General features: G+C 39.7%; 1 protein-coding gene across 14 annotated transcripts in view; it reads left to right on the plus strand.

Annotated features, from left to right (window-relative positions):
• Nucleotides 1–24,879, plus strand: part of DYM (dymeclin) — a 210,324-nt gene that overhangs the window by 83,352 nt on the left and 102,093 nt on the right. For all 14 annotated transcript variants that reach the window (XM_015653511.3, XM_015653512.3, XM_033511405.1 and 11 more), the window contains 3 exons: nt 4,654–4,779; nt 12,288–12,401; nt 13,705–13,799. In XM_015653511.3, the coding sequence (XP_015508997.1) occupies nt 4,654–4,779; nt 12,288–12,401; nt 13,705–13,799 (335 nt within the window). The remainder of the gene's footprint in view (nt 1–4,653; nt 4,780–12,287; nt 12,402–13,704; nt 13,800–24,879) is intronic.

A 24,879-nucleotide genomic window follows, 5' to 3' on the forward strand; every position in this document is an offset into this window, starting at 1 on the left:
AGTAAGGCAGGCTGAGCCAGACCCAAAAAGAACTGGGAGGGCTACTGGACAAAGAAATCATGACCTCCTAACTAAAGTCCTGTGGTGGAAAGGAGTAATTCAGTCTTAGACTTGAAAATGATATGAAGGGACTTGAGTACTGGAGCTGGCTGTCCTTCCCTGTGTGATGAGAGTGGTGCTGATATGCTGTGTACTATTCTGGTGTTGTACTTCCAGACTTCATGAAATAGTTAAAGTCTATTGAAAAATGGGCCAGTGTTGAGAAACATGGCAGTTTTTGCTTTAAAATTAACAATAACACTCTGAGAGGCCTAAGAAGCTAGCTCCAGCTGGCCAGAGAAGAGCTTGGGGAGTATCAGGATGTGTATGTGTCTTCATAAAGGGGAATCCTTGAAAAAACAGGAATCTCTTCTTGTGGAGAGGGATGATAAGAACTAAAGCCTGATTCCCGCCATCCGGAGATATAGGACTAAAGCAGTAAGGTCATTAATTCAGAGTCAAAATGATCTTTGAATGAGGGTGGGGGGCTTTTTGGACGCATGTGGTGTACATCAGTGGCCTCTTTGTACAGAAGCAGTTGGATGAATGAGGTATAAGGGTATATAGGTGCTATATGAGATCATGTCCACAGCTCAGAGCTCATCCTAAACTTTAGGGGATTTTGCAGGTTTTTACTGTTTCTTTGCTCTCAGTGCATCCCATACGTTGTGTTTTCCTCCATTTTAATTTGTCTCCCTTTCTGTGCCCAGGAACCATCACCAGAAGGTGATCTGTAACATTTCATAACGATTTTTGAAATGTGTCTCTGCTCTTTTTCAACTTCAGTTTAACTTGTAAATTAAAACAGTTTGTTTTTCTTAGCTGGTACAACAGATACTGTCTCAGCTCACTTCCTCATTTGTATGAATCCCTCTCTGCCACTTATAGCTAAATACCTTCACCTTCCGTTGGACTTTGTGTTTTATTGTTAATAAAGAACCTATTTTGGTCTTACTATAATTCTGCTTGGCAAAATGAATAGGATCTTTGTGTGTCCTCCATGACTTCATTTTTTAAAATAACTGGATTAAATATCTGATGCTAGAGAATCTTCTGTTAGAGAAGTTTACATCTAGTATTTGGCTGTCCTTTTCAAAGTGCTCGCAGGGATCTTCCAGAAAGTGGTGGGACAGGTGAAATAGAGTGCAGTTAGCACATTTTTTGATCAGGAAAGTGTTCTGGTCTGTGGGTGGGAGACTGTTGAGCTTCTTCTGTTTGAAAGAGCAATTAGCACCAACATTGCAGGTAAATATACCAGTGAGATTTCTGCACGTAAGAAATGAGCTATTGGATGTGTTTGCTTTAGCTGCTGAGTTGAGATTTTGTTGCTGCTCAACATGACTGGAATGAAATAGCATAAATGATGATATATTTTTATCAGCTGATGGTACAGGAATATTTTTTCCTGTCATATAAATTTGTCTTAAGCAGGTTACTGCTTGTATTTTGTGGATTACTAAAGACAATGTATTTTTAAACTTTACTGGGGAAACCAACCCTGGACTGAATATAGCACCTGCAATTTTCAGTGTCTGTTTTTACGTATTTTACTTGTTTTGGGGATTAAAAGTAACTTTTTAATGGTGGCTGTTTCTTGCCAGTTAAAAGCTGTTCCTAAGGGAGAAGTGTTAGTAGTGGTGCAGTAGAGGTAGTGTGATGACTGTGAGGAAAAGGGTCAGCAATACAAAAGACATGGTGGCTGTCTTCTCAATATAGGATAGGATAAAACCATTCTGTAAGATAGGTACCAAAGTTTTAATGCATGCATGTAGCATAGAAGTGTAGAAAAGTATTTCAATTGAAAGTCTAGATAAATTTTAATATAATTAAAATATTAACTGAGAAGATTCTTCTCTTTTGGAGGAATCTGTCTTTTCCAGAATCCTCCTGAGACTCCTCCCAGGCAACTCCTGCAGTTTGCACCTTTATTTGAGACGCCTGAGGTCCCAGGCAGCAGCCCTGGACTCCTTCAGAGAAGATACCTGGGATGTTTTTGCTCTTTAAATACCAGATCTCACTTCCAAGATTCACTTGAGACTCCTTCCAGGCATCTCCCAGGGTTCTTTGAATTCTTCTAGAGACCTGAGACCCAGGTTTCTGCCCCAGACTTCTCCAAGGAAACCACCTAAAAGCCTTCCTCTTTTAAAGAAAACTGTCTCCTCCAGCCTCCACCCAAGACTCCTCCCAGGCATCTCCCAGAGTATTTCCAATTTTACATTTTCATATGAGTAGAGTTTTAATTGAATCATATATTGTAACTTTTTAATAGAAGTGGTGGCTTATTCACTAGTTTTTGTTTTGAGAACAGTATATACAAGAATACTTGTCCTAAAGGTGTGTATGCACCCCAGCAATCAATACACAAAGGAAGAAGTGTTGTAAGGAGGAAAGATTATTGAAAGTGTATAAATTGATTCTGGTTCCATCCGGAAATGGCACATAAAAGAGAATTAAGTTGCCAGTTGCCTCCCTGAATTTTGTCCAGTGTGTAGACAGTGCAAAGCCTGAAAGAGGAGTGGAAAGGGAAATGTGGCCAAAGGAGTGGAGATTTTGGAAGCAACAGAGGTTTGTTTGGGACAGGAGGACTGACTGCCATGGTCTGGAGTGCCAGACTACTCCTCAGTAGCAAGTATGGAGCTTTAGTAACAGCACTTTCACATCTTGGCTTGTAGAGGAATGGCTGCAATGTCTCAATATCATGTATTTTTAAATGTAGTTTGCAGCAACACAGTTGCAGGACTTGGAGCACATAAGGACATGAATGGACTTTTTCAGTTACAATTAGTATTAATATGCATAGACAGAATTGATATTTTGCACTGTTCTGAAGGAATATGTTTTGCCAGAGTGGTTTGTAGGGTTTAACACAACCAGACTGAATCACAATTATCTTTAAAGGTCCCTTCCAACCCAAACCATTCTGTGCTTCCGTCTGGAATCTGTCTAGAAACCTAAGAAGTTGTTCCAGTGGTTACCTACAGCAAGGCTTTTGTTGTTCTCCCTGCAAAGTCCAGTTGTAAATGCAATTCTTCATAAGTTTTATGTTGCTTCCAGTTCCATCCAGCTTATTGTAATAACTCTTGGATGTGGAAATGACACTGCTTTTACACTGCAAAGCTGCAGACAGGTAGCATGTAGTTGTGGAGATAAAAACAATTTGAATGGTGGACTAAAGCAGTGATGTTTATCTCTCTCCCCATACAAGGAAAAGGACAAATTTTTTTGTCTATATGCTAACTAGGAGTTCTAGGGAAAACCTGGTCTTTACTCAAGACTAATATTAAGAAAACACAAAGATGGTACTCTAGTTTCCACTGGGGAGAGAAGTTTCTGAAGGATCCTTTGAAAAGGTAAGGGAAGGTTGTTTGCAGCGTGTAATTTTTTAAAAATATTTTTATTTTAATATTTATTTAATATTAATAAAAAGCATTACTGTATGTATGTTCTCCCTTTGCTTCTGTTGTCATCCTTGACCCTGACCAAAGTATGTGTCAAAAGGATTTGTGGCCTGCAGCATTTAGACCAATCTCATTTCATTCTAATAGAAACTGGTTTAGTATGTCTCAACTGTTTCGAGGATGGTTGATTGTAAGAGAACATTTTGGTAACTTCAGAGGCTTGTGAAGCACTTGGTGTCCTGGCTGCTCACCAGAATAGGTTTCACATGATTCATCCAGCTGCATTTGGCCTGTTTTGAAAAACAGCAAGTTTTTAGGTGTCTAGAAGCTTCTTGGAACTGAGGGCTTTCTCCAGTTCCTTTTTCCAGGGCTTTTTGTGATTTCGGCCTATTTCTGCAGCCCAGGGAAGCCACGTTGTACCGAGCCAGTAGAAAGCTAATTTTCATTTGGTAGAGAGACAACGTTTGCATCTGGATTAACTTTAGACTAGCATTCAGGTATGCTTGCTGTTGCAATGAAATCTCATTTTCGTTATTATTGCAAGGGTTTGGCTTAAGCTGTTCATCCTGGTGGAAATGTTGCAAGACCTTGGGCTGAACTCTAATCATAATGATCAGTCAGTTCTCTTTGGCTGCATATTATCTAAAATTGGAAAAACAGGCCTCTTCTAGTCTTAACCCAACCCAAACTGGTTTCTTTCTGGTATTATCTTCGCACACCAAAATGGGATTTAACTTCCATGTCTCAAAGTGCCTCTATTCACCTCAGCTGTCATATACTTGGCTAGGTTTGATGAGGAAAGGCTTTTCAGAGCAGGCTTTGTGGTAGCACAGATGGGTAGACACAACTGTTTTCCTGCTTGGACTGCTGAAAATCTTGTTTAACAATTCTGTTTTCCCCATAGTGTAGAGAGGAGGACTGCAGCTTTTGGAGATTATGGTAACTGGTATGGCTGGGAATCTCATTTATCAGGGATTGAAATTCCATTTCTGACCACAAGAAAGCACTTGTTTAGACACTCTTGTGATACAAAACAAAGCAGATGGAAGGTGTTTGGACACTGTATGTCACGGCTCAGGGGTGGTTGTTTCAAGAGGGAGGAACTGGTATGAATTGTCAAGGGCAGGGCAATACACGGGACCTTTAGAACTGCCTCTGTTTAGTATCTGAGGTATTTGAAGACTAAACTAATACACATATTTTTCCTTCCTTAAAGGTTCTGCCAATTCTTGAAATTCTGTATCACGTTGAAGAAAGGAATTCACACCATGTTTACATGGCCCTTATAATTTTGCTGATCCTTACAGAAGATGATGGCTTCAACCGATCCATTCATGAAGTGGTGAGTTGCTGTTTTGGTAAATAATCCTTCAGCTCTAAGACTAATCTAAATATTTACTTCTAAAAAGATACATCAGCAAATCTGTTCCTTCAGCAGAGGGTGTATGAGCTTATCCAAATTTGATAGCATATACATCTTTGTTTTGTAAGAAGAGGAAGAAACCTGAAGACTCATTTCAAAACTTTTCCCAAGTGAAACGAACAAAAACACTCCCTCCTGTAGAGAAACTGCTGCAAATATCTCATTTTCTGTCTTTTTTTGGTGTTCCCTGTTACAAATCAGCCTAGTAATAGCCGGGCAGGCTGCCTCAAAGGTGCTGAATGTTTGCCATGGAAGTGGAGGGCCTAGAAGAGAGGGGAAAAAAAACAGGAAACCTTTTTTATTTCTCTTGAAAAACTTTGCTTAACTAGTTTGATGCAGCCTTTAGCTGGAGTTGTATTTTCCATACTAAATGTTACTTCCTTACTTGGCACTTCTTTTTCTGTCTCTCTGTTAGATTAATTTCTGTTTAATGTTGTCCATATAACCGGATCCAAATTTTTACTAGCTTTGATGGACCTTGACCATCTGTGCAGAAGAATACCTTGGACAATTATGTCCTAGTTTCCCAGCTTCTAAAACTATGATACTGCATAAGATATTTGCACTTTATTAATTAAAAATATTAAATTAAAAAATTAATTTATTTTTTTGACTAGGATACAGAAATTCTCTTTTGGGGAAATTACTACCTTTGTAAATTATTGTCTGTATGAAATTATTGCAATGCAAAATGCTGAAAGCAAATGTTCCTAAATGGAAGTCTCTCCCAGGTGAATTTCCAACCTGTTTTGGAGGGAGCTGACATTTTTTCTTGTTGCCAAACAGTAGAGACTTACAGTATGTTTTCTCTGAAATTTCAGATTATTTAGTATAGCTCTGTGTGTAAAAAGCAGGAAGATATTATTTAAGTGCAGTTTCCTGGGAATACCTTTTAGGAAGCAGCTTTTAAGAGCACCTATAGTAACCAAGCAGATGACTGCAATATTTTCTTGAAGCTTTTTCCTGCCTTCGACTTCGTGTGCCTTGAACCTGTACATGTGCACCAGAGATGTACATTTGTGATGTGTATTTTTGGGTTCCATGTCACTGAGTCATTTATCCTGTCTCATAAACTGGACTTACTGAGAGCTGGAATTCAGCAGACAAGGTATCATTCCTGCCTCAGTCTCTTCCTCTATCACTCTTTGTTCATTTTAGAGGCTTTACACACAGTCTTTCAATAAATTCCTTACTGGATGAGTAAAAATGGAAGATTTCCCTAAATTCCTTAATGAGGATCCAGCTGTGGAATGAGAACATAAATCAAGTTTTCTTTTCCGGTTAATCCTGCCTTTCAGCTAACCATGCCAACAGAGTTGTAATGTTTGCTTGCAATGTGCATATTGGTTTACTACTTTTATCTTAATAAAAACACAAACCCCACCTTATTCCTTTTACCCTGCTCTGATCTTTTTTTCAGTCATGCCTTTGCGTCTTCCATTTTCTTCACCCTTTTTTTTAAATTTTACTCCAGATATTCACTAACTGCTTCTTTCTTTCCTCTGTGGTTGTGTTTTCCTGCTCAGTAGGGTCTGGTACCATTTTGTTAATATTGCTGTGACCAGAGTTTTGCTGGAGTTGGTTCTTGGGTGGATAATGAGAAGGTGGCTGTGAGGTGCAGGAGCCTTCAGGCCTGTCTCTGTGAGCTTCTCCTACACATTCCTGCAGATCCCAAGGAGGGAAATAAGTGTAAGGGAAAAAAAAAAAACCATGTCAAAGTCATACTTACAAATCCATTCCCCTCACCCATGTCTTTGAATTAATTAAATAGATATTTTCAGGGATGAATGAGCAAGTTTCTGTTCAGAAACTCCAGTATTTAGTACAAAATTAGTCTCATACATTCTTAAATATTGACTCCACATCTCCTAAAGCCTAAGAGGGTATCATAGGTCTGCAAAATGATGGAAGTCAGAAAATCTGTGTAGGCCTTTCTGTAAAATGTAAGCATCTAGCATCAGCTTCATAAGCCTCATGCATGCAAATGCATACCAAATTCTAGCAGTTACAGCAGGATTGGTTTTTTCCTCTATGGAAAATCTTTTACTTGGGTAAAATATGAAGAAAAAGAGATGTGCTGAATTTTAAATCAACCTGTTTTTCTCTCTGCTGTGTATCCTGTGTACTGTTCTTATAAGAACCATGACTGTACAGTTCATTTATGGACTATTTTCCTTTGTGGCATTTAACCCACATTTATTTATTGATTTTTAGGATTAATTTTAGTAAGTGAAGTTTTATAAATCTGGTGATTATACCAACTGGTAAGGAGCTCAGGAAACCACAGGAACTCTTTTTGACTGCTGTAGGATGCTGAAGCATTTTTTATTTAAAATGAATGTGGTCTTAACTGCCTGGAAAATATGATCAAAATCATAGGTCCTGTTCCTGCAATTGGTTTAATGCAGTTGGGTCACTGTAACCACACAGAACTCCATTTCTTTCACTAATAATAACAATAATTATAATAGCAGAGTAAACAAGTAAATGTGAGAATTCTCCAGAGAGACAAGTATTGGTGATCTTTTGTCTCTGATTTATGAAATTCTAAATAAAATTACATCAGACGTTAAAGTCAAAATAACACATAAGATATTTTATGTAGCAGTAACCTTATTGTGCTACTGTAGCACTTTATGCTGTAGTAAGTGGTGATAGACTGTAAATCATGATTTAACTGTGCTTATTTTTAGTGTGTTAAAAAATATCTCACAAGCAAAGTTGTGGGAAACTGAGAATCTCACTGCTTGGTATATGTAGAACTGAGCTCCTGCTCTTTGCATCTGCAGGTTGTGCTCCCTGAGTTGGAACTATCCAAGAGCCTGGTATTCAAAAGAATAATTAATCAAAACATTTTAATTTATTTTAAAATTATTCTTGCAAGACTACCCCAGAACTAAGCTTTTTCTTTTTTTTCCCTGTTTAATGTTAACTGCAAACCAATGAGATTGGTCAGTGGGGGCACTGGTTCCAGGTAGATGATTTTGAAATTTAAGGTATTTTCATGCTTCATGTCTCTGAAACCCAGAATGGATGATGGTGGTTGCTTTTGTTGTTTTTGAAATAGCCATTTCACTGCCTACCAGCTCAGGTTGCTTTCCTCAGTGTGGAGGAGAGGTAACAGGTTCTAGTATGTAACTTTATAACTGAGAATTCATCTATTTTTTTTAAGAGCAGTGTACTATTTCAAGGAGAAGATACCTCAGTAACTCATTTTTCCCAGGTTGGTGTTTTCAGAGTTTCAGGGAGAAACACTGAAGGTTTCTGGAGTGAGACTGGAGCATTAACATGTCTTTGTCCGTGCTTACAGCTGTCAGCATGGTACTTAATGAGCCCTGGTAACTTCATGTTTTGCTTTAGGAATCTGAAATGTGGCAGGTGGCCTTTGTGCCAGGGCTCTGCTGCTGATAATATGACTAAATGTGACCAAATTATCAGTCTCTGGGCACAGGGAGCAGTCTGTTTCCATCTGCGCAGCAGAGACGTAGCCGGAGGTGTCCTGACGTCTGTGGAAACTGAATATTCTCATTTTGCTGTTTCTAGAGCCATCTGGGCTGTGTGCATCCTCCCCTGCCCAGGGATCATGTTATCAGCTGAGATAGGCAGGGACGAGCTGCAGCTTGTGCAAGTGCAGCTCCCGTGGGACGGGACTGTGCTCCCTGGGATGTTTCTGCTGCTGCTTGGCAGTGGTTGAAACCACACAGAACTGTTTGGCTTGGGAAAGCCCTGCAAGGCCATCGAGTCCAACCACCCCCAGCCCTGCCAAGGCCACCCGTGTCCCCAAGTGCCACATCCACACATTGAAGAAAGTGTAGAAGAATGGGAGACATTGATATGACAGCAGTTGGGAGAAATTTGAAACAGGCTGGGACTGGCTGTACATGGAGCATGGGATGGTGCAGTAGGGGAGAGGGACAAGATTTTAACAAGAAGTAGGTAAGATTTTGGGATCCTGACAAGAGAAATGAGTGAAGAGGCAGGATAGGAAGTGAGTGACAAAAAGCTGAGGAAGGTGAAGTCAGGCTTCTTTTTGCTGAGAGACTGGGCAGGGCAGGGTAGGACAAAGGAAAGTGGCTTCACCCTGACAGAAGACAGGGTTAGAAGGGATATTGGGAAGAAATTATTCCCTGTGAAGATGGTGAGGCACAGGCACAGGGTGCCCAGAACAGCTGTGGCTGCCCCTGGATCCCTGGAAGTGTCCAAGGCCAGGCTGGACAGGGCTTGGAGCAAGCTGGGGTAGTAGAAGGTGGGTTGAGCTTTAAAGTCATTGTAACACAATCCATTCTGTGTTTCTGTGATGATAAGGTGTGGGTGGGGGGAGTAGAAGCAGGTAGAAGAAAGAAGTGTGAAGGAATGGGGTCTGGGGGAGCAAGGAAGTGGGATAAGCTACAAGGAGGGAAAACAGGAAGGGTGATAGCTTCTATATGCAACAGAGATCCATGGGTGGATGAGAAAGATGTGTCCAGAGATGCAGGAAGGCTCAGGGTACTCCTTGGGAGCTAATTAACTTGTCCCAGTCCCATTCCTCTTGTCCCACTGGGACAGCCTATGGGGGAGAGCACATGATGGAATCTGCTCCCAGCTCTAGCATAGAGTGAATCATGAACTTCCATTTTGGTGGGTGAAGTGCAGGGATGTGCCCCACAAAATAGCACCAAAGAGAGTGGGAGGAAGTATGGGGATTATTTTATTTGTGGGAGGAGGTTGCTCTGCTATTTCACTCATAAATCAGAGACTACAAAAAGTAACTTATTAGATATTTAATCAGTTATGTTGATGGTTTTTTGGCCAGGGTAAGTGTATTTTGTCTAAAAGGGAAAAAAAAAACCTAAACCCCAAACTCTTGGGTATCGTTTCAGAGCAAATTGAGTGAAGTTATTTCTTTTCAATAATCATCAGGAAATATGTCCCTTTACATACTATTGGTTTCAATTTACATTGTGTGTCATGTCAGAACAAATAGTATTTTACAGTATCCATTTTCATAGCTGTATTTTGTTTTTTTTTAAAAGTCTGTTAAATTTTCAATAAGTATTTAAATGTCAGGAAATGAAATGTGCAACCACAACTTATCCCTGCTATATTTTTTTTTAATTTTATATTTTGTTATATTTTATATTTTTTTATTACTGAGAGTAACCATTATTTAATGATCATATACTGTATTTCTTAAATAACAATATGTTTTTCTTCTGGAAGGTTTCAGTACTGATCTTGAGATATTTGAGCTTGAGATATTTGTCAAAGTGTTTAATTTATTTCTTTATATAAAATCTTCTCTTGAGAACAGGTATATTCACGTAGTGATAAATAAGCTGTTACTAAGAAATTACAATTAAGGCAACCAGGATGAATGTCTGCACTTACTTTAGCATTTTGCATTTGTGAAGTAACCCATGAACTTGCTATATCTTACCATATGTTTATGCTTAGCAGCCTTGGGATGATCAAGTTCTTCACTAGCACAGTATCTTCTTCCAGTAAAGTTTGTACGTGTGCTTCATTAATTACTTACACTAACAGCTTTTGAAATTTTCAGTTGCCTTTTTTTTGTGAAAATATGTGTGGATTTTGCTTTGTCTTTCAGGCATTTCCTGTTAATCATCTATGTTGTTCATCCCAACTAGTTATCCTTGTTTACTGAAACTCCTTGGATGACTTGTTTTCATTTATACCATCATCACTTTGTCTTAAAATAGTATTAGTGACTTGTTACAACCAGAAATTATATTGGTTTCCGCATCCACTCATCGCCTGCTATTTGTGGAACCTTTCTTGTAGTGATTTCATGTTTCCTATTTGTTCCTCAGCCTTGACCATTCTCCCCTTAAATACCTCTCAAGTCTTTCTGTCTTCCCCCATTCTGATTTTTTGATCCTTTCAGCAAAAGGTGTTTACCATCAAGCACTGCACCTCAGCTTGTACCTGGGGATGTTTTGTCACCTTTGCCATAATATAGTGTTTTTCCCATCTATAGCTTAAGGTCACTGGCTTCATTTTAGCTTCCTTGTGGAAAATAGGAAGGTGCTGATAAAGAGCCAGGTACTGTGCAGCATGTGGTAATTGAGATGCTTTTAAAAAAAGTATTTTAAATTTTATTTCAAGGATCTGAATTTTTATTTTTTGTCTTCATATATAATAAAAAATTATTTTTATATCTTAAACTTTATCAGCTTACCAATTAACATCAATCATAATAAGGATTCTATTTCAAATGTCTCTTGTAATTTGAAAGAGCTTTCAGAGGTACACAGGATGGTTTGAGTTGGAACAGACCTAAAAATTAATCTTAAGGTTTCCACCCCCTGCAGTGGCAGGGACAGCTTCCAGTGTCCCAGGCTGCTGCAAGCCCTGTCCAGCCTGGCCTTGGACACTGCAGGGATCCAGGGGCAGCCCCAGCTGCTCTGGGCACCCTGTGCCAGGGCCTGCCCACCCTCCCAGCCAGCAATTCCTTCCCAATATCCCAGCTGGGCCTGCCCTCTGGCACTGGGAAGCCATTGCCTTTGTCTCTGCAGTCCCTCTCCAGCTCTCCTTCAGTCTTTCTTCTCTCCCTGAAGTTACACAGAGTGATAGATTTGTGTGCAGTAGTCCTCATTAAACACATTTATGTTTTGACTGAGAATAACCCTGAATTTACAGAGGATCTTTTCCGTGTTTTTAGGACAGTTCCTGTTGAGTCATTTTCACCAGTCCTTCAAGGCAGGGTGTTGGGTACACGTGTTTCCTCCGTAGGCTGGCTGACTACAAGGAAAGAGGGGATTGATTCTTCTTCTGCAGTAAACTTGGAAAAGGTGGTTAACTTCATCCACCGTGATAGTGGAGGGCAGGGAAAGATATGAAGCTCTTAATCTAGTTGATGACTTTATCTAAAGTGTTAGGGGAAGAGACTTCATACTTTTCAAGGGAAAGGCTTCAGTGTGAATTCAACGCTGTTGATCTGCCCCTGACCTTCAGTGTGTGTGCTCTTGCCCATCAGTCAGAGCTCCTGTGTGCTGCCTCTTGCCCAGCCAGTGATGAGGGAAAACGGCAAGGCATTGGCAGAATTATTCAGGTGTCTTGGGTGCAAATGGAGAATTTATAAAGTGTCAAGAGTAAGATCAAAATGAGTATATGAATATGGTGGCACAGGGCATAGAAATTAGTGAAGAGCCAAATGTAAATCATCTTTCTACGCTTGCTGTGTTTCTGTATGACTTAAAGTTAGTGAGATCTAGGTGATAATGATGCAGAGGTTTGACTTTTTTAGTTGTTATTGTTAATTTTGTTTTAATTATGCTTTGGAGTACAAAAACTAAGTCACATTTGAGAGTGGAAACTAATTTCTTATTTCCATGTCTTTAGGAATGTGAGATTCCAGACAGCTTCCTGTGTTCTTACTGAGACCTAGGTGCTGAAGAGCCTTGTTCTTTTATTTTTTTCTTTTGCAGATACTGAAAAACATCACTTGGTATGCTGAGCGTGTCCTAACAGAGATCTCACTTGGGAGTCTTCTGATACTGGTTGTGATAAGAACCATCCAGTACAACATGACACGGACAAGGGTAAGACTTACGTGGAACACTTGTGAATTCGTAACCTCAGCAGCTTGAATTCAGTTTCAAACAGGGGGTGGGATTTTAGTAATTCTGTTGCAACCTGCTGGCATCTGGTTTTGCAGGAGGGAAGAAAATAGATCAACTTCAATGTTAATTTAAGCGTTTGTGAACTCGTAACACAATTTCTGTGTTGTTTTCCAGTTCATTGAGTATGGTTCTCTAAAGACCTTCGTTGAGGCATCAAGCTCATCTTCAGTTGAGAAGAAAGAGTTCCTTAGTTTCAAGAGAAGAACTTATTCCTTATAGGGATAACTATTGCCTCTCTGAATGATGTAGAAGTGGGAATTTCAGGTCTATTTATTGTTAGTTTTTTTAGGAAGTATGGCAAGGATTGGGTGAGAAGACCTTTTTGAGCTTTGGCAAAGCAAAACTGCTTTAACTTCAGAGCCTTATAGCCTAGACTGATTTTGTGTATTTTTCAAGCATTTTTTTTTTTACTTTTTTTGCAAACACTAACATAGTATCACACACTTATTAATATTTTCAACAATTAAAGGCACAGAATTTTTTACATTAAACAGTAGCCAAAATATTAAATATATTTTAAACTGGAAAAATTAGGATTTTGGTTTTATGATAAAAAAATGGAAGTAATAAGAACGAAGTCGGCATGTATTTGTAGTATTTAGGATCTGTTACATAGATTAATTATTTCAGACTTGAATAGGGAAATTAATCCCTTTTGGATTGGATAAATGGGCAGGTTTCATTCTGTGAGCACCCTTGACTTTGAAAGGGCCATCAGATAAATGCTTATGTGGTCAAACGGTTTCAGGGATGCTGAAGTGAGGACCAGTGCTCTGAAGTACGGTATGGTATGGTATGGTAGTTGTGGGATATATGGAATGGTGTGAAAGAGTCAACAGGGAGATGAGCTATGAGGCAGAAAGTTTTGGGATAAGACTTCATGAGGGAAAGAGAGAAAGGTAGAGAGGAGGAAAATGTCTGTTTATATGTTACAGCTGTGGTGCAATTGTAAATGAATACTGAAAGACAAATACAAACATGTCTATGCATACATGTATGTTTACACTCTAAAATCTGTATGGAATCACTCTTTTACAAGCCTTATATTTTAAGAAAACATGTTCAAACATCACCAAGTATATACACTTTCCATTTCTGCTTGTGCTTTTAAAACAACATATATTACTCAGTCTTTTGAATGATTTCTGTAAGAGATGTCAGCATGCATCCAACAAACAGTTTGATGTGTTGGTTTTTTTATCTTTCCTCTTCTTTCTGACAGGACAAATACCTTCATACAAATTGTCTGGCAGCCTTAGCAAATATGTCAGCACAGTTCCGCTCACTTCATCAGTATGCTGCTCAGAGGATCATCAGGTAAATATAAAAACTCTGCTGGAAAGCCATCTTTACTGAAACACAGGAGTAGAGAAGCTTGAATTTTGTGTGCCTTAGTAGTACAGAAAGATTAATTTTATATGCCTTAGAAATACCAATGAACTAAACAGCAGAAATAATAACTGAGCAACTAAATGTTGCCAGAATAAATCTTGTTCTATATTTGAATCTGCTCTGAATGGGCAAAAAAAATACTAGTTTCTCTGTCTGAGAAACTTTGCCTTTTGATCCTCTTAACAGAAAGCTCAAGAGCTGTCTTCAGAACAGGTTTTCAGGGATTTGTGTGAATTACAAATTCAGTCATGTATTCAGTTATAAAAATGCACTGAGTGGTGGTTGTCAAGTACTGTACAGCGTGGATTTTCAGCTTATTTCTTCCTGCATATTTGGCAAAAGGCTTATTTTTTAAATCAGGCATAATTAAATGATCATTTTATGTCAATACCTTGCAAATATGAGCAATAAATCCTAGATCTATGCTTTTCAAATGATGAAGTTTATTATCCTGTAAAGCAGTCAGTAGTCAGTATCTGCTCTGGTTCTAAAACAAGGCCAAAACTTTGAAGAAGCAGATATTGAAATTGGTCCTTCCTATTGTGTTTCTGTGCTGTGGAGCACATTGTAAAGGCAGGCAACCCTGCGCCAGGCATCCTTCTCATCTTGGCAGCCAGCCTTGCTCCATGCTCCAAGGGAAGCTGAGAAGGTCCTCTTTAATGTGATCTGGAATAAATTGTTACAGGGCTTGTCAGGTACAGACTGTGTGCCAAAAATAATAATTGTGTACCTGTACACTTTGTCAAGGACTGGGTTAACATGACATACAGCTTGTTCTTAAGGATTTAATTCTGTCCAAGACACTTCTCCTTTGAAAATGGTTGGTGGTAAAAGTAGGACAGGTTACCAGAATGAATGTATTGTGTTGGTGCCTTTCACCTGCCTGATACTTGCCCTCTTTTCATACCCTTGGCAGAAGTAAAGAGGGTTCAGAGTTTGAAATGGAGCTATTTTCCCCTTACTTGCCACAGACATTGTCTTAAATATTTGCTGTGCTCATTTCTCAAATCATAGACATGAAGTCTGAGTTTTCCAAACATTTGAAATGTTCTGAAATCAGAGATCCTGGTGCAGTGTGAGATACACTTCTCTGCCTCTCAAAAACATAGTTTGGTTCTTACTGTGATACTTCATTTTCCACTTCAGGACTTGTTCCTAGAATCCTGGGTTCTGATTTTGTTCTATTTTATTCTGCACCTGTTTCTGCAGCCCAAAGTCAGATGTGTTCTTCTGGTTATATTTGGGGCAGGAAGCAGTTATCTTGCTAGTCTCAAGACCTAAGAATTTCTCTTTCGCTCATTTCATGCAGCATTTTATCAGGATCCTCTAACATTTGGGAGCCTTATTCCTTATGTCTCTGTATATTTACAACATGACTTTAACATTACTGCTTGATTTTTAGCTGTGATATTCTTAGTGGAGGTAGACAGACTTGTTCTGCTGCTTGACGCCAATGTGTGCGGAAAGAAGGCAAAGCGGTGAATGGCAGAAAACAGGGAAAGGAAGTTCTGTCAGAGAAGTTCAGCTGTGGGAGTCCCCATCTCTGGAAGTGTTTAAAAGCCATGTGCCACCTGGGGACATGGGTCAGTGGTGGCCTAGGGCAGTGCTGGGGGAGTGGTTGGACTTGATGGTCTTCAAGAGTTTTTCTAACCTAAATGGATCTATGGTTCTAGTCTATGTTTCTATAAATCAGTGTGAGACCTCAGTGCACTTGGAGAACTGGAGACATGTTAGCCTGGTAGGACAGCAGAGAGAAGGATGCTGGCTATCCCAGCCATTGGGTGCCAGCAGGGTTGGAGCTGTATTGTTCTGCCTGGAAGTAATGTAAGGGTTGGTAGAGAAAATGGTCAATACTCATCAACTGAATAAGGAAAAAAAAAAAAAAAAAAAAAAGCAATAAGATCTGTATTATGTATACTATGACATTCTTACATAGTCCAAAGGTATTCCATGCTGTTGCTTTTAAGCTTCTGTCTTCTTGTAGCCAGGCACTCCATATTATTACAAGTGGAAATTGTAATGAAGGAGGTGACTTTAGATTTGAAACAGAACCAGCAAAACAAGAAGGGTATTAGGGAAAGAGGATCTTATTCTGGAGTTAGAAAATTGTACATCTGGACAATAGGCAAAAACGACCACCAAGATTGGAATTTAATTTGTCGCTGTGATCATGATTGCTTGTAAATCAAAAGACACTACTTTAAATATGTATTAAAATCTGTTGTAAAGTGTCCTGTGGGACTAGGACATGGGCAGGCTGGAAGGAAGAGCCAGTTCCAGGAGCAGGCTGTCTCCTGTTAGACTTTACTGCATTTTCTTCTCAGGAACTTTACAGCCCTGGGTGCCTTGGCAGGTTTAATCATGATGGAGGAAGTATTTTAACCTGATTTCCTCTCAAAATACACTGGATTTGCTATGAAGTTTAAGTTACCAAGAAAAGCAGTAAAATACATGTCTTTCTTAAGGGGCTGGTGTTTGAATCATATATGGTCCTTCCTTTTTCTACCTTAGGAAGTCTGTTATCCACAATTATTAAATTTAGCAAGCAATGATGGACAGAGCTTTGTTCCATGATACCAAAGCAGAATATGTATATTTATACACTTATTCTGCTTTACCATCAGAGTCCAAGCATCTTAATGAGAAAGTGTTTTCTGCAAAGGAAAAACGGAATAGTACTTTATATTACATGAAATATTTCAGGATATAGGTTTCTAAATTAAGTAGCTCTGAAACACTTAAAATCTACTTAGCAATACAACTGAATAGACAGTCATAATTTAAACCTCACCAGATGCTCTAATGACTCTTTCCTTAATGTGAGAATTAATGCCATTTCCATGCAGGGTTTTTTCCTAATCCTATTCTGAGCAGAGACAGCCAATTGTTTTAAATTCTGAAGACTATTTTCTGTGAAAGAATTAGCTGGGAATATTCAATGTAGTACACTTAAGAGCTCAGTAAAATACAACTTCATAATGTTGGGTAATTTGTATCACATTCCAGCAAACCATTAAAATTGTCAGATTTGTGTAAATCTATCACAAGCAGCTGCTGGAAGTTAAAAATAGAAGTAATAGATGTTTTCTAGTAAGATCCAAGGTTCACTTAGTGTTGGATGTCCCCTGTTGTAGATTGCCCTGACTTTGAAATCTTTCCCTTCTCTGATCCCTGTATGGGCCATTCAGTGAAGAGTTGGACTGAATGATCCTTGTGGATCCCTTCCAGCTCAGAATATTCTGTGGTTCTGAGATTCTCTCTGCACTGCTGCCACAGGTTTAATTACTCAGAGTTCTTTTATCAGCAGATTGCTGAGGGTGGTACTGCACTGCACTGTAGAGTGCTGCTGTTTGTAATATCTTAAAGTTATATTTAAATGTATCTGCACAGCAGTGCAGGTATTCAGTTTGTCCCGTAACACTTCAAGTCAGTTGGCTTGAATTCCTTTAACCTATTTGGAAACAGCTTTTGTTTATGATATCTGGCTTTTCTGCAGCTTGCCTGACTGCTGTAGTATATGGAACACTTGGAGGGTCTTCCTCAGTTCAGCTGTGTTCTGGCATCTGTTCTTCATGTCATTCTAATAAAATGAGTGACAAGAAGAGGACTGATCACTTCAGGGAAATGCTTTTTCTGTAGCTTCATGTGTTGGAATATTTGCTGTCTCCAAAGCAGGCATATGCCACTAGAGGTTGCCATGCACCTCAATAATTAGACATTGACTTTTAACATTAAATTACTTCATGGGGCTAGAAACACCATCCAGTTTTCCTTTTTTCCCCCACATTATCATCACAGCTGCTCACGTGCAGGGCTGTGTGAGACACTAAGAACTCTGTTGGTTGCACTTCTGTTAGTTTCTTTGGTAGTCACAGAGGTTTCAGTGAGATTCAGGGAAAGACATGAGGAAGGAGGTTTGTGTCAATTCTCCTCATGCTGGTAGGAGTAAAATGCAATTAGAGAAGAATGTGTGCTTTAAAGAGGTCAGAGACCTATGTAACTTGTGCATGCTATGGGATGCAGTAGGTTATACTTGAGTGTCATCACAGCCTGCTGTACCTGCTTGGAGACCAAAGCTGGAGACCTATGTACCAGCTGTAAACGTTGTTTTTCTTTTCCTAAAGTAAGTTGTGAGTGGTGTCCTTAAACATCAGTGCTTGTGAAGTCTGACTGCAGTGCTGTAGTTCCTTACATCTTAGAGGAGGATGAAGCCCTGAATTCCCTTTTTACTCTTTGGTAAAGACTTCATCTTTTTGTTGGGTTGATTAAGCTTCTGTGAAAATTGCTATCCTTGATAATATGTGTTGCTGTATTTCAGAAGTTTCAGCTCCCCAACCAAACCATTTATTTGCTTTATGGTTTTCTATGTTAGCAATTTAATTTCTTTGGTATGGTTTCCTCTTACAGAAGCCTAATGGGATTTTCCTGAGTAAAAATGTTTATGACTGTTGTTTAGGAAAAAAGAGTACAGGATGTTACTTTAAACTGTGCCTTTTAAACCCTGTTTATGCTGAACTAAAAATTGTCTTTAAGTCGTAATGCGAGTTTCTACAGGAACATTGTATTGCTACTGCAATGTATTTAATATGATCCCAGAATAGTTTCAGTGGAAATGGATCCCATTCCCATCTCGTTCCACCTTCCATTCCATGGACAGAGACACCTTCCACTAAACTGGGCTGCTCAAACCTTGTTCAATGGTTTCCTTAAAGAAACTGTAAAAAATTTTTTTCCTTATGTGCAATACAACCCTGCCCTCTGGCACTGGGAAGCCATTGCCTGGGTGCTGTCCCTGCAGGCCTTGTCCCCAGTCCCTGGGCAGCTCTCCTGGAGCCCCTTTAGGCCCTGCCAGGGGCTCTCAGCTCTCCCTGGAGCCTTCTCTTGTGCAGGGGAGCAGCCCCAGCTCTCCCAGCCTGGCTCCAGAGCAGAGGGGCTCCAGCCCTGGCAGCAGCTGCGTGGCCTCCTCTGGGCTGGCTCCAGCAGCTCCACGTCCTTGTGCTGGTGTTGCCCAGGGCTGGGGCAGCTCTGCAGGTGGGGTCTCACCTCAGCACAGGGGCACAGGGGCACAATCCCCCCTCCCCTGCTGCCCACGCTGGGGAATCAGCCCAGGGCAGGGGGCTCAGGGCTGGGGCAGGTCCAGCTCTCACCCCCAGCACCCCCAGGTCCTTCTCCCAGGGCTGCTTTTGATCTATTCTCTGCTTGAAAATATTTGTGTGAATCACTGTGTTTCAACAAAGAAGAAAAATGCTTGTAGAGCAGCAAGACCTGTATGTTCTGACCTGTGTATTAGAGGCTGCACTGAACTAAAATAATCTGAAATTGTTAGTGTCTGAATGCGATGAAATTAAAATTTACCACTTGCTTAATAATATCATTCAGTAGTGCCAATAATGAGATGTAATTGCTAGTTCAAAATTCTCTGGGCTGCTCACATAGGAAGATAAACAAATTTGTCTCCCACACAACTTTAGACTCAGAGCATTCTGGTTTTCCTGCCTTTTTTTATTTTATTATTTTTTTATTATTTTTTTTTTATGTCCACAGTGTTTTTGGGAAGCTGTTTAGCAGAGAGCTTCCTTTTTCATTGGAGAATAGCAATGGGATAGTTGGAGCAAAGAGGTAGTGAGATGGAATTTTTAAAATCAAAGGCATTTCTTAAGGGGAAAAGCTTGGAAGCATAATCGAGGTTGCAGGAATGCTCCAAATTTGTTTGCTTTCTAATTTAATTCTCATTTGGAAATGTGGGTATAGATCAGAAGTGTTTCTTCTCATGCAGGAGTTGTGATTTTTAAATTATAAGATTTGAGCTAAGTTGGCATTTCAGACTTCAACTGAGATGCCTAAATTGAGCAAATAAAATTAGGTGAATAGAGTATGCAGTAATTTTGTTAAGCTCATCATTCTGGCATCTTTCCTACAGCAGGGTAATGAATGGGGTTAAATTAGAGCAGTTTTTCAGATAAAAAACTTCCTAAAATTCTTCCAGATATGGGATTTGAAGCCCTTTGACACTAGGAAACCTTAATTTGAAAAACTCTTTAATTTCAGCAATGTCAGCTCTATGTAATCAAAAAACAAGATAACGCTAGTACGATTTTCAGTGATTGATTTATAACCTGTACATTTATTAACACATAACATGAAAACTGCTTCCACCCTCCTTTATTCCTTCTCTGTTGGTACTTTTGGAACATGAGGTTTATGTTGCTTAGACCTGCCCAGCTCTGGGAATGGTTTGAAACACACAGGTTTGTATCACACCATTCATACCGGGAGCCTGGGTTTGGGTAGGCTGTAATGGCACTGTAGGATTGATCAATAGACAAGGTTTTTACAATCAGGATTCAAATCTTCATCTCTTAATTGGGCCATTAAATTAAATCTCAGTTTACTGATCTCTTAATCATAGCAGAGAAGTGCTCACAATGGCAGGCCCTAGAGAAAAGAGGCTGCTCCTGCTCCCACAGCAGCAGACATTGAGAGACTTCACAGGTTAAATTATAACATAATAAATGATGAAGCTTCTTGGAATTAGTGCCCTGTGGCCAAAGCTGTTAAATACTGAACCCTCTAAGCATCAGCTTTGTACTTCTCAATAGTGAACCCTCTAAGCATCAGCTTTCCTGTTCCCTTTTTTAACCAAAAGAAGAAAGGAAGGAATTGAGGGTAATGAACAGTTTCACTAAAGCAGTGAAATCTGCCTTTGCAAATAATATGAGGGGAATAGCAAAAATCCCTGTTTGCTGATAGTGAAACTCAAGTACCTCCAGTCTTAGCTGTTCAAAAATAAAAGATTATTTTTTGTCCTCTTTTGAATCACATATGGGTTCTGCTAAAAAGAAATTATTTCAATTACAGTTATCACAACAGTATGACTATTTTCTAAAGTTTCTAAATGTGATTTTTAATCTCAGGCTTATGTTGATTTCACTGTCAGTGCAGGAAGCCCCACAGCCCTACTCTTCAATTCCATGCTTTGGGGGAACCTGTAGATAGAAACAGTGGCTTTCAGTTATTCCTATCCCTGATTATTTTCACGCATACATCATATCACTGAGGTGAACAGGCAAAGAACATCTTTCTCTTGATATGGCTAAAGGTTATTTATCTGCAACTTAACCAGTTTGTTTCATTTTCTGTGTTTGCTTTAAAGCAATAGCTGATGACTTGTTCATCCCAACAAACTTATATTGCCATACAATACTTGGATCGATGAATTTGTTACTTTGAAAAATCTGTATTAATTTTTCTCTCCATCCTTCACTTGGGTGGTGTTTACCATGTGCTGTAAGAAACAGGTTCTAGCAATCAATGCTCTTCAGAATGGAAGGCTACAGAACTGACTGGTTGACTTTGCCTCAAAAGTAAGAATTAAAATCCTCACAGACAATTTAGTGCTTCTTAACTTCGAAATAGTTTGTAACACTTTTGTTCAGAAAAGAAAACATTTATTGTCTAGCCTGGATATAAAATGGCTTGCCAGAGGGCAAGGTTACATGGTATATTGGGAAGGAATTGCTGGCTGGGAGGGTGGGCAGGCCCTGGCACAGGGTGCCCAGAGCAGCTGGGGCTGCCCCTGGATCCCTGCAGTGTCCAAGGCCAGGCTGGACAGGGCTTGCAGCAGCCTGGGACAGTGGAAGCCGTCCCTGCCCATGACAGGGGGTGGAATGAGATGATCTTGAAAGTCCCTTACAGCAGAAGCCATTCTATGATTTTATGATAAAATGATTCTGTTTATGAGAAACTGCTTTATAATCAGATTTTATTTAACCCCTATGCAGTGCAGCAAAATTGGTGATCCCATTATTTTTAAGCATTCCAAACAGAGTGAAAACTAAGGTCTTCTCAGAAAAAGGGCCTTCATCATATTCTTACGCTCAGGCTGTGTTTGGAAGAAGACACTGTGGAAATGGAAGATCAAGCAACTTCAAGCCCCTGAGCCTTGCTTTTCACCTGTGGGCTACCAGTAGCCAAGGTTGTGGGCACAGCAGGACACCTGGAGACAGTTTGAGTCACCTGGTGAAACCTCAGGCAGCTTTTCCTTCTCTTCCTTGAGCTGTGGACAGTCACAGGCTCCCTACTCTGTTGCAGTGCTTTTTATACCACTCATTCTTTGCTCTGTCACTGTTACTCCTCAAACCTACAGAGAGTCTCAAATCCCTGGGGTGCCTTTTATTGGGAGACAGAAGTGATTTATAAAGATCTCAATAGCGTTAAATAAAAGAAACATATGCTGGCCTTATTAGTAGCTTGCTGACCTAGATTAGCTGTGGGGAAGCTTATAAGCTGATCAGCCATTCCAAAATTGGGAGGTGTCATTGCAATTAGTAGGAAAGGCTGTGACAAAAAGGAACACAACAATTGTTCTGACAAGGGAAAAGAGAATATTAGTAGCAAATGGGCTCTTGCTGGCATGGCTTAGGGATTTAAATAGAATGAAGTTAATTTTTTAAGAGGAAAGAAGCATCCTTTGTTACTATGAGTTGAGTGTAGTTGTGGTCAGATGTACTAAAATGCTGCTTTAGCTATGTCAACAGCAAGAGGAGTACCCCATGTGTGCTCGCCTGTTTTTGCCGGTGTGTAACATATGGAGGTGAGGTTTTAGGCTGATATCAGCTGTTTCCAACATGGAAATATCATTGAACTTGGTTTAAGCCTGGTTGAACCTGCTGGGGATTCTGAGTGGGCATCTGATGGGATAGTAATACCCTCGTCCCCCATCTGGCGTGAGCAGTCAAGTGCCCCACATGCCATTGGAAGTGTTTGCAGCCCAGGACCCCCAGCTCACGGGTCATGAGGCTCCACAGATGGACAGATTGGATCAGTGTGAGCCATGGAGGGCTGCTGGGGAAGCAGTTGCTTCTCTCTGTGTCAGAGTCTTCTCACATGGAGCAGAGTGGTTAAACTATCTTATTTTCTGCTCTGCAGTTAATGGCCCCAGGGCTTCTTAAAAATGACAGTTTGATTGCTGATTTGGCTTAAAAAGGTATTTAGTATCAAAATATGCACCACTCTGAAAGCTCAACTTTGTACAAGGTAGGTTTGCTCTTCCATGGACCACTTTTTGTGTCTCTGCTGACTTGTAGGCAACAACCAGTAAGATAAATCTGTCATTTTTGGAGTGCGAGACACTCCTACAACTCATTTGTCTTCCACCATCCAGAAAATTGTGTGGTATTTCAGAGTCTTACAAGCTGCAAGTCACTGCCTGGCAGAATGTGTGATTCAGATCAGCATAGAACTGAGCTGTTCAGGGAGCCTTGATCCCCGTTTCAGGGCATCCAGAGCATCACACGTATCATACAGAGCTGGAGTTAGGAGGGAGAACGCCCTGTTGTGACATCTTTAATTATTTTGAATGGCCCAGTCATTGTTACTGTGTCACGTAAGCTCTTGGGAAACAGTATAACTTGAAACGGTGTCCATAACGGGGGAATCAAACTTTTCGGTTTTGGTGGAACCTTGAAACTGTTGATCTTGTGAATCTGTTCTGATAGAGAAGAAATATCTGAGCAAATCTGTAGAGAAATAACTATTTTTGGGGTAGACTTCCAGTGTTGTTTTACAGATGAATTTACAGAGTAGACTGAGGTTGTTCTGAGTTCTGTCACTGAAGTCTTCTGCACATGTATGGCTACAGGAGGTAAAAATGAGAAAGCAAGTAGGATTATTCCAGTTCTGCTAATACAATTTTGATTTCTTTTAGCTGGAAAAAGTGTTAAGACCACAGAAATATTTGCTGGGTTTTGTCCCACTCTATTATTTGGGGTTTGGATGTCTAATATGGGGATCATAGAATAGGTTGGGTTGGAAGGGACCTTAGAGGTACCTAGATGAGATCTTTATAGCCTTTGTGTAGAAGAAGGACTGTTTTATACCAATAAGTTGTCCTCCATAAGGTTTTCTGAGATTTAAAAAATCAAGGGAATTCTTATAGTCTTTTAGAAGCTATTATTTGCCATTCTAGTAGAATTCTAGAAACTGCAGTCTTGTCTTCTCAGTTTGTTTTGAGTGGAACATGTTTATGGGACAGTGTTCCTTAACAGAAATAGAGGTGACTCAAGATAATGACTTGCTTGAACCTGTAATTTATCGTCAGTTGCAGGGTATTTGGCTCATTAATGCTTTATTCTGATACAACATGTACTCTTTCCTTTTTAGAATTTTTTTCTTTGGAAAAAACTGGACTGTGATCTAAAGAAATGAATAATGAACTTCTAAGGATTTATCTGACAAACTAAAATAGTTCTAAGTAAACATCAGTATGGAACAAAAGTGTAGCCAAAAATATAGCATTAATTATATTTTTTTGCCTTGTCAGGCTGCTCCTTATTTCACATTTTAACTGATGTCATTTTATACGTCTAGTATTTTTCCAGCTCTGCACTGCGGTGAACGAATGTCCCTCTCCACTTGTCAGGATAGGTATGAGTGGCTGCAGTGAGGGAAGCAGGGCTGTGTAATACCCAACTGACCTCTGTCTCTGCCCTCCAAATGCTTCCTGAAAACTTTCCTTTCCAGCACACATAGAAATTTTCAGTTCATTCAGACCTCACACTTCAGTGAGGATTTTCAAATAGGCTTTCTAATGGATTATGGGAATAGCAAATAACAGTTTATGAAATTTCTGAGTCTCTTAAGTACTCAAACTGAAGTATTTCCTACCACCATGTATTTTCACTGGCATTTTTGTAGCTCTCAAAGCCAATATTGCACATTGAATCATCTGACATTTGTAAATGGAGGGCGAAACTATAGGTGCAGGCAAAAGAATCAGGATTTAACAACTTTAATGTGCAGCAGGTCTTTATAACCATTGAATGACTCAGCCTATTTAATGGTAATGGCCTTCAGCGAGTTTAGGAAATAACAGGCTTTTAGGTAAAGTAAGTGCACTTATTTTTGTAATGAATAAACAAGTTGTGTAGAGACATGCTCCTGACACTCGTTAGTTGTGTGCTGGGGTCTGCCTCCAAATACCCCTGTTAGCAGAGACATGGATGGA

The sequence above is a fragment of the Parus major genome, chromosome Z (assembly GCF_001522545.3).
Source record: "Parus major isolate Abel chromosome Z, Parus_major1.1, whole genome shotgun sequence".
NCBI lineage: Eukaryota > Metazoa > Chordata > Aves > Passeriformes > Paridae > Parus > Parus major.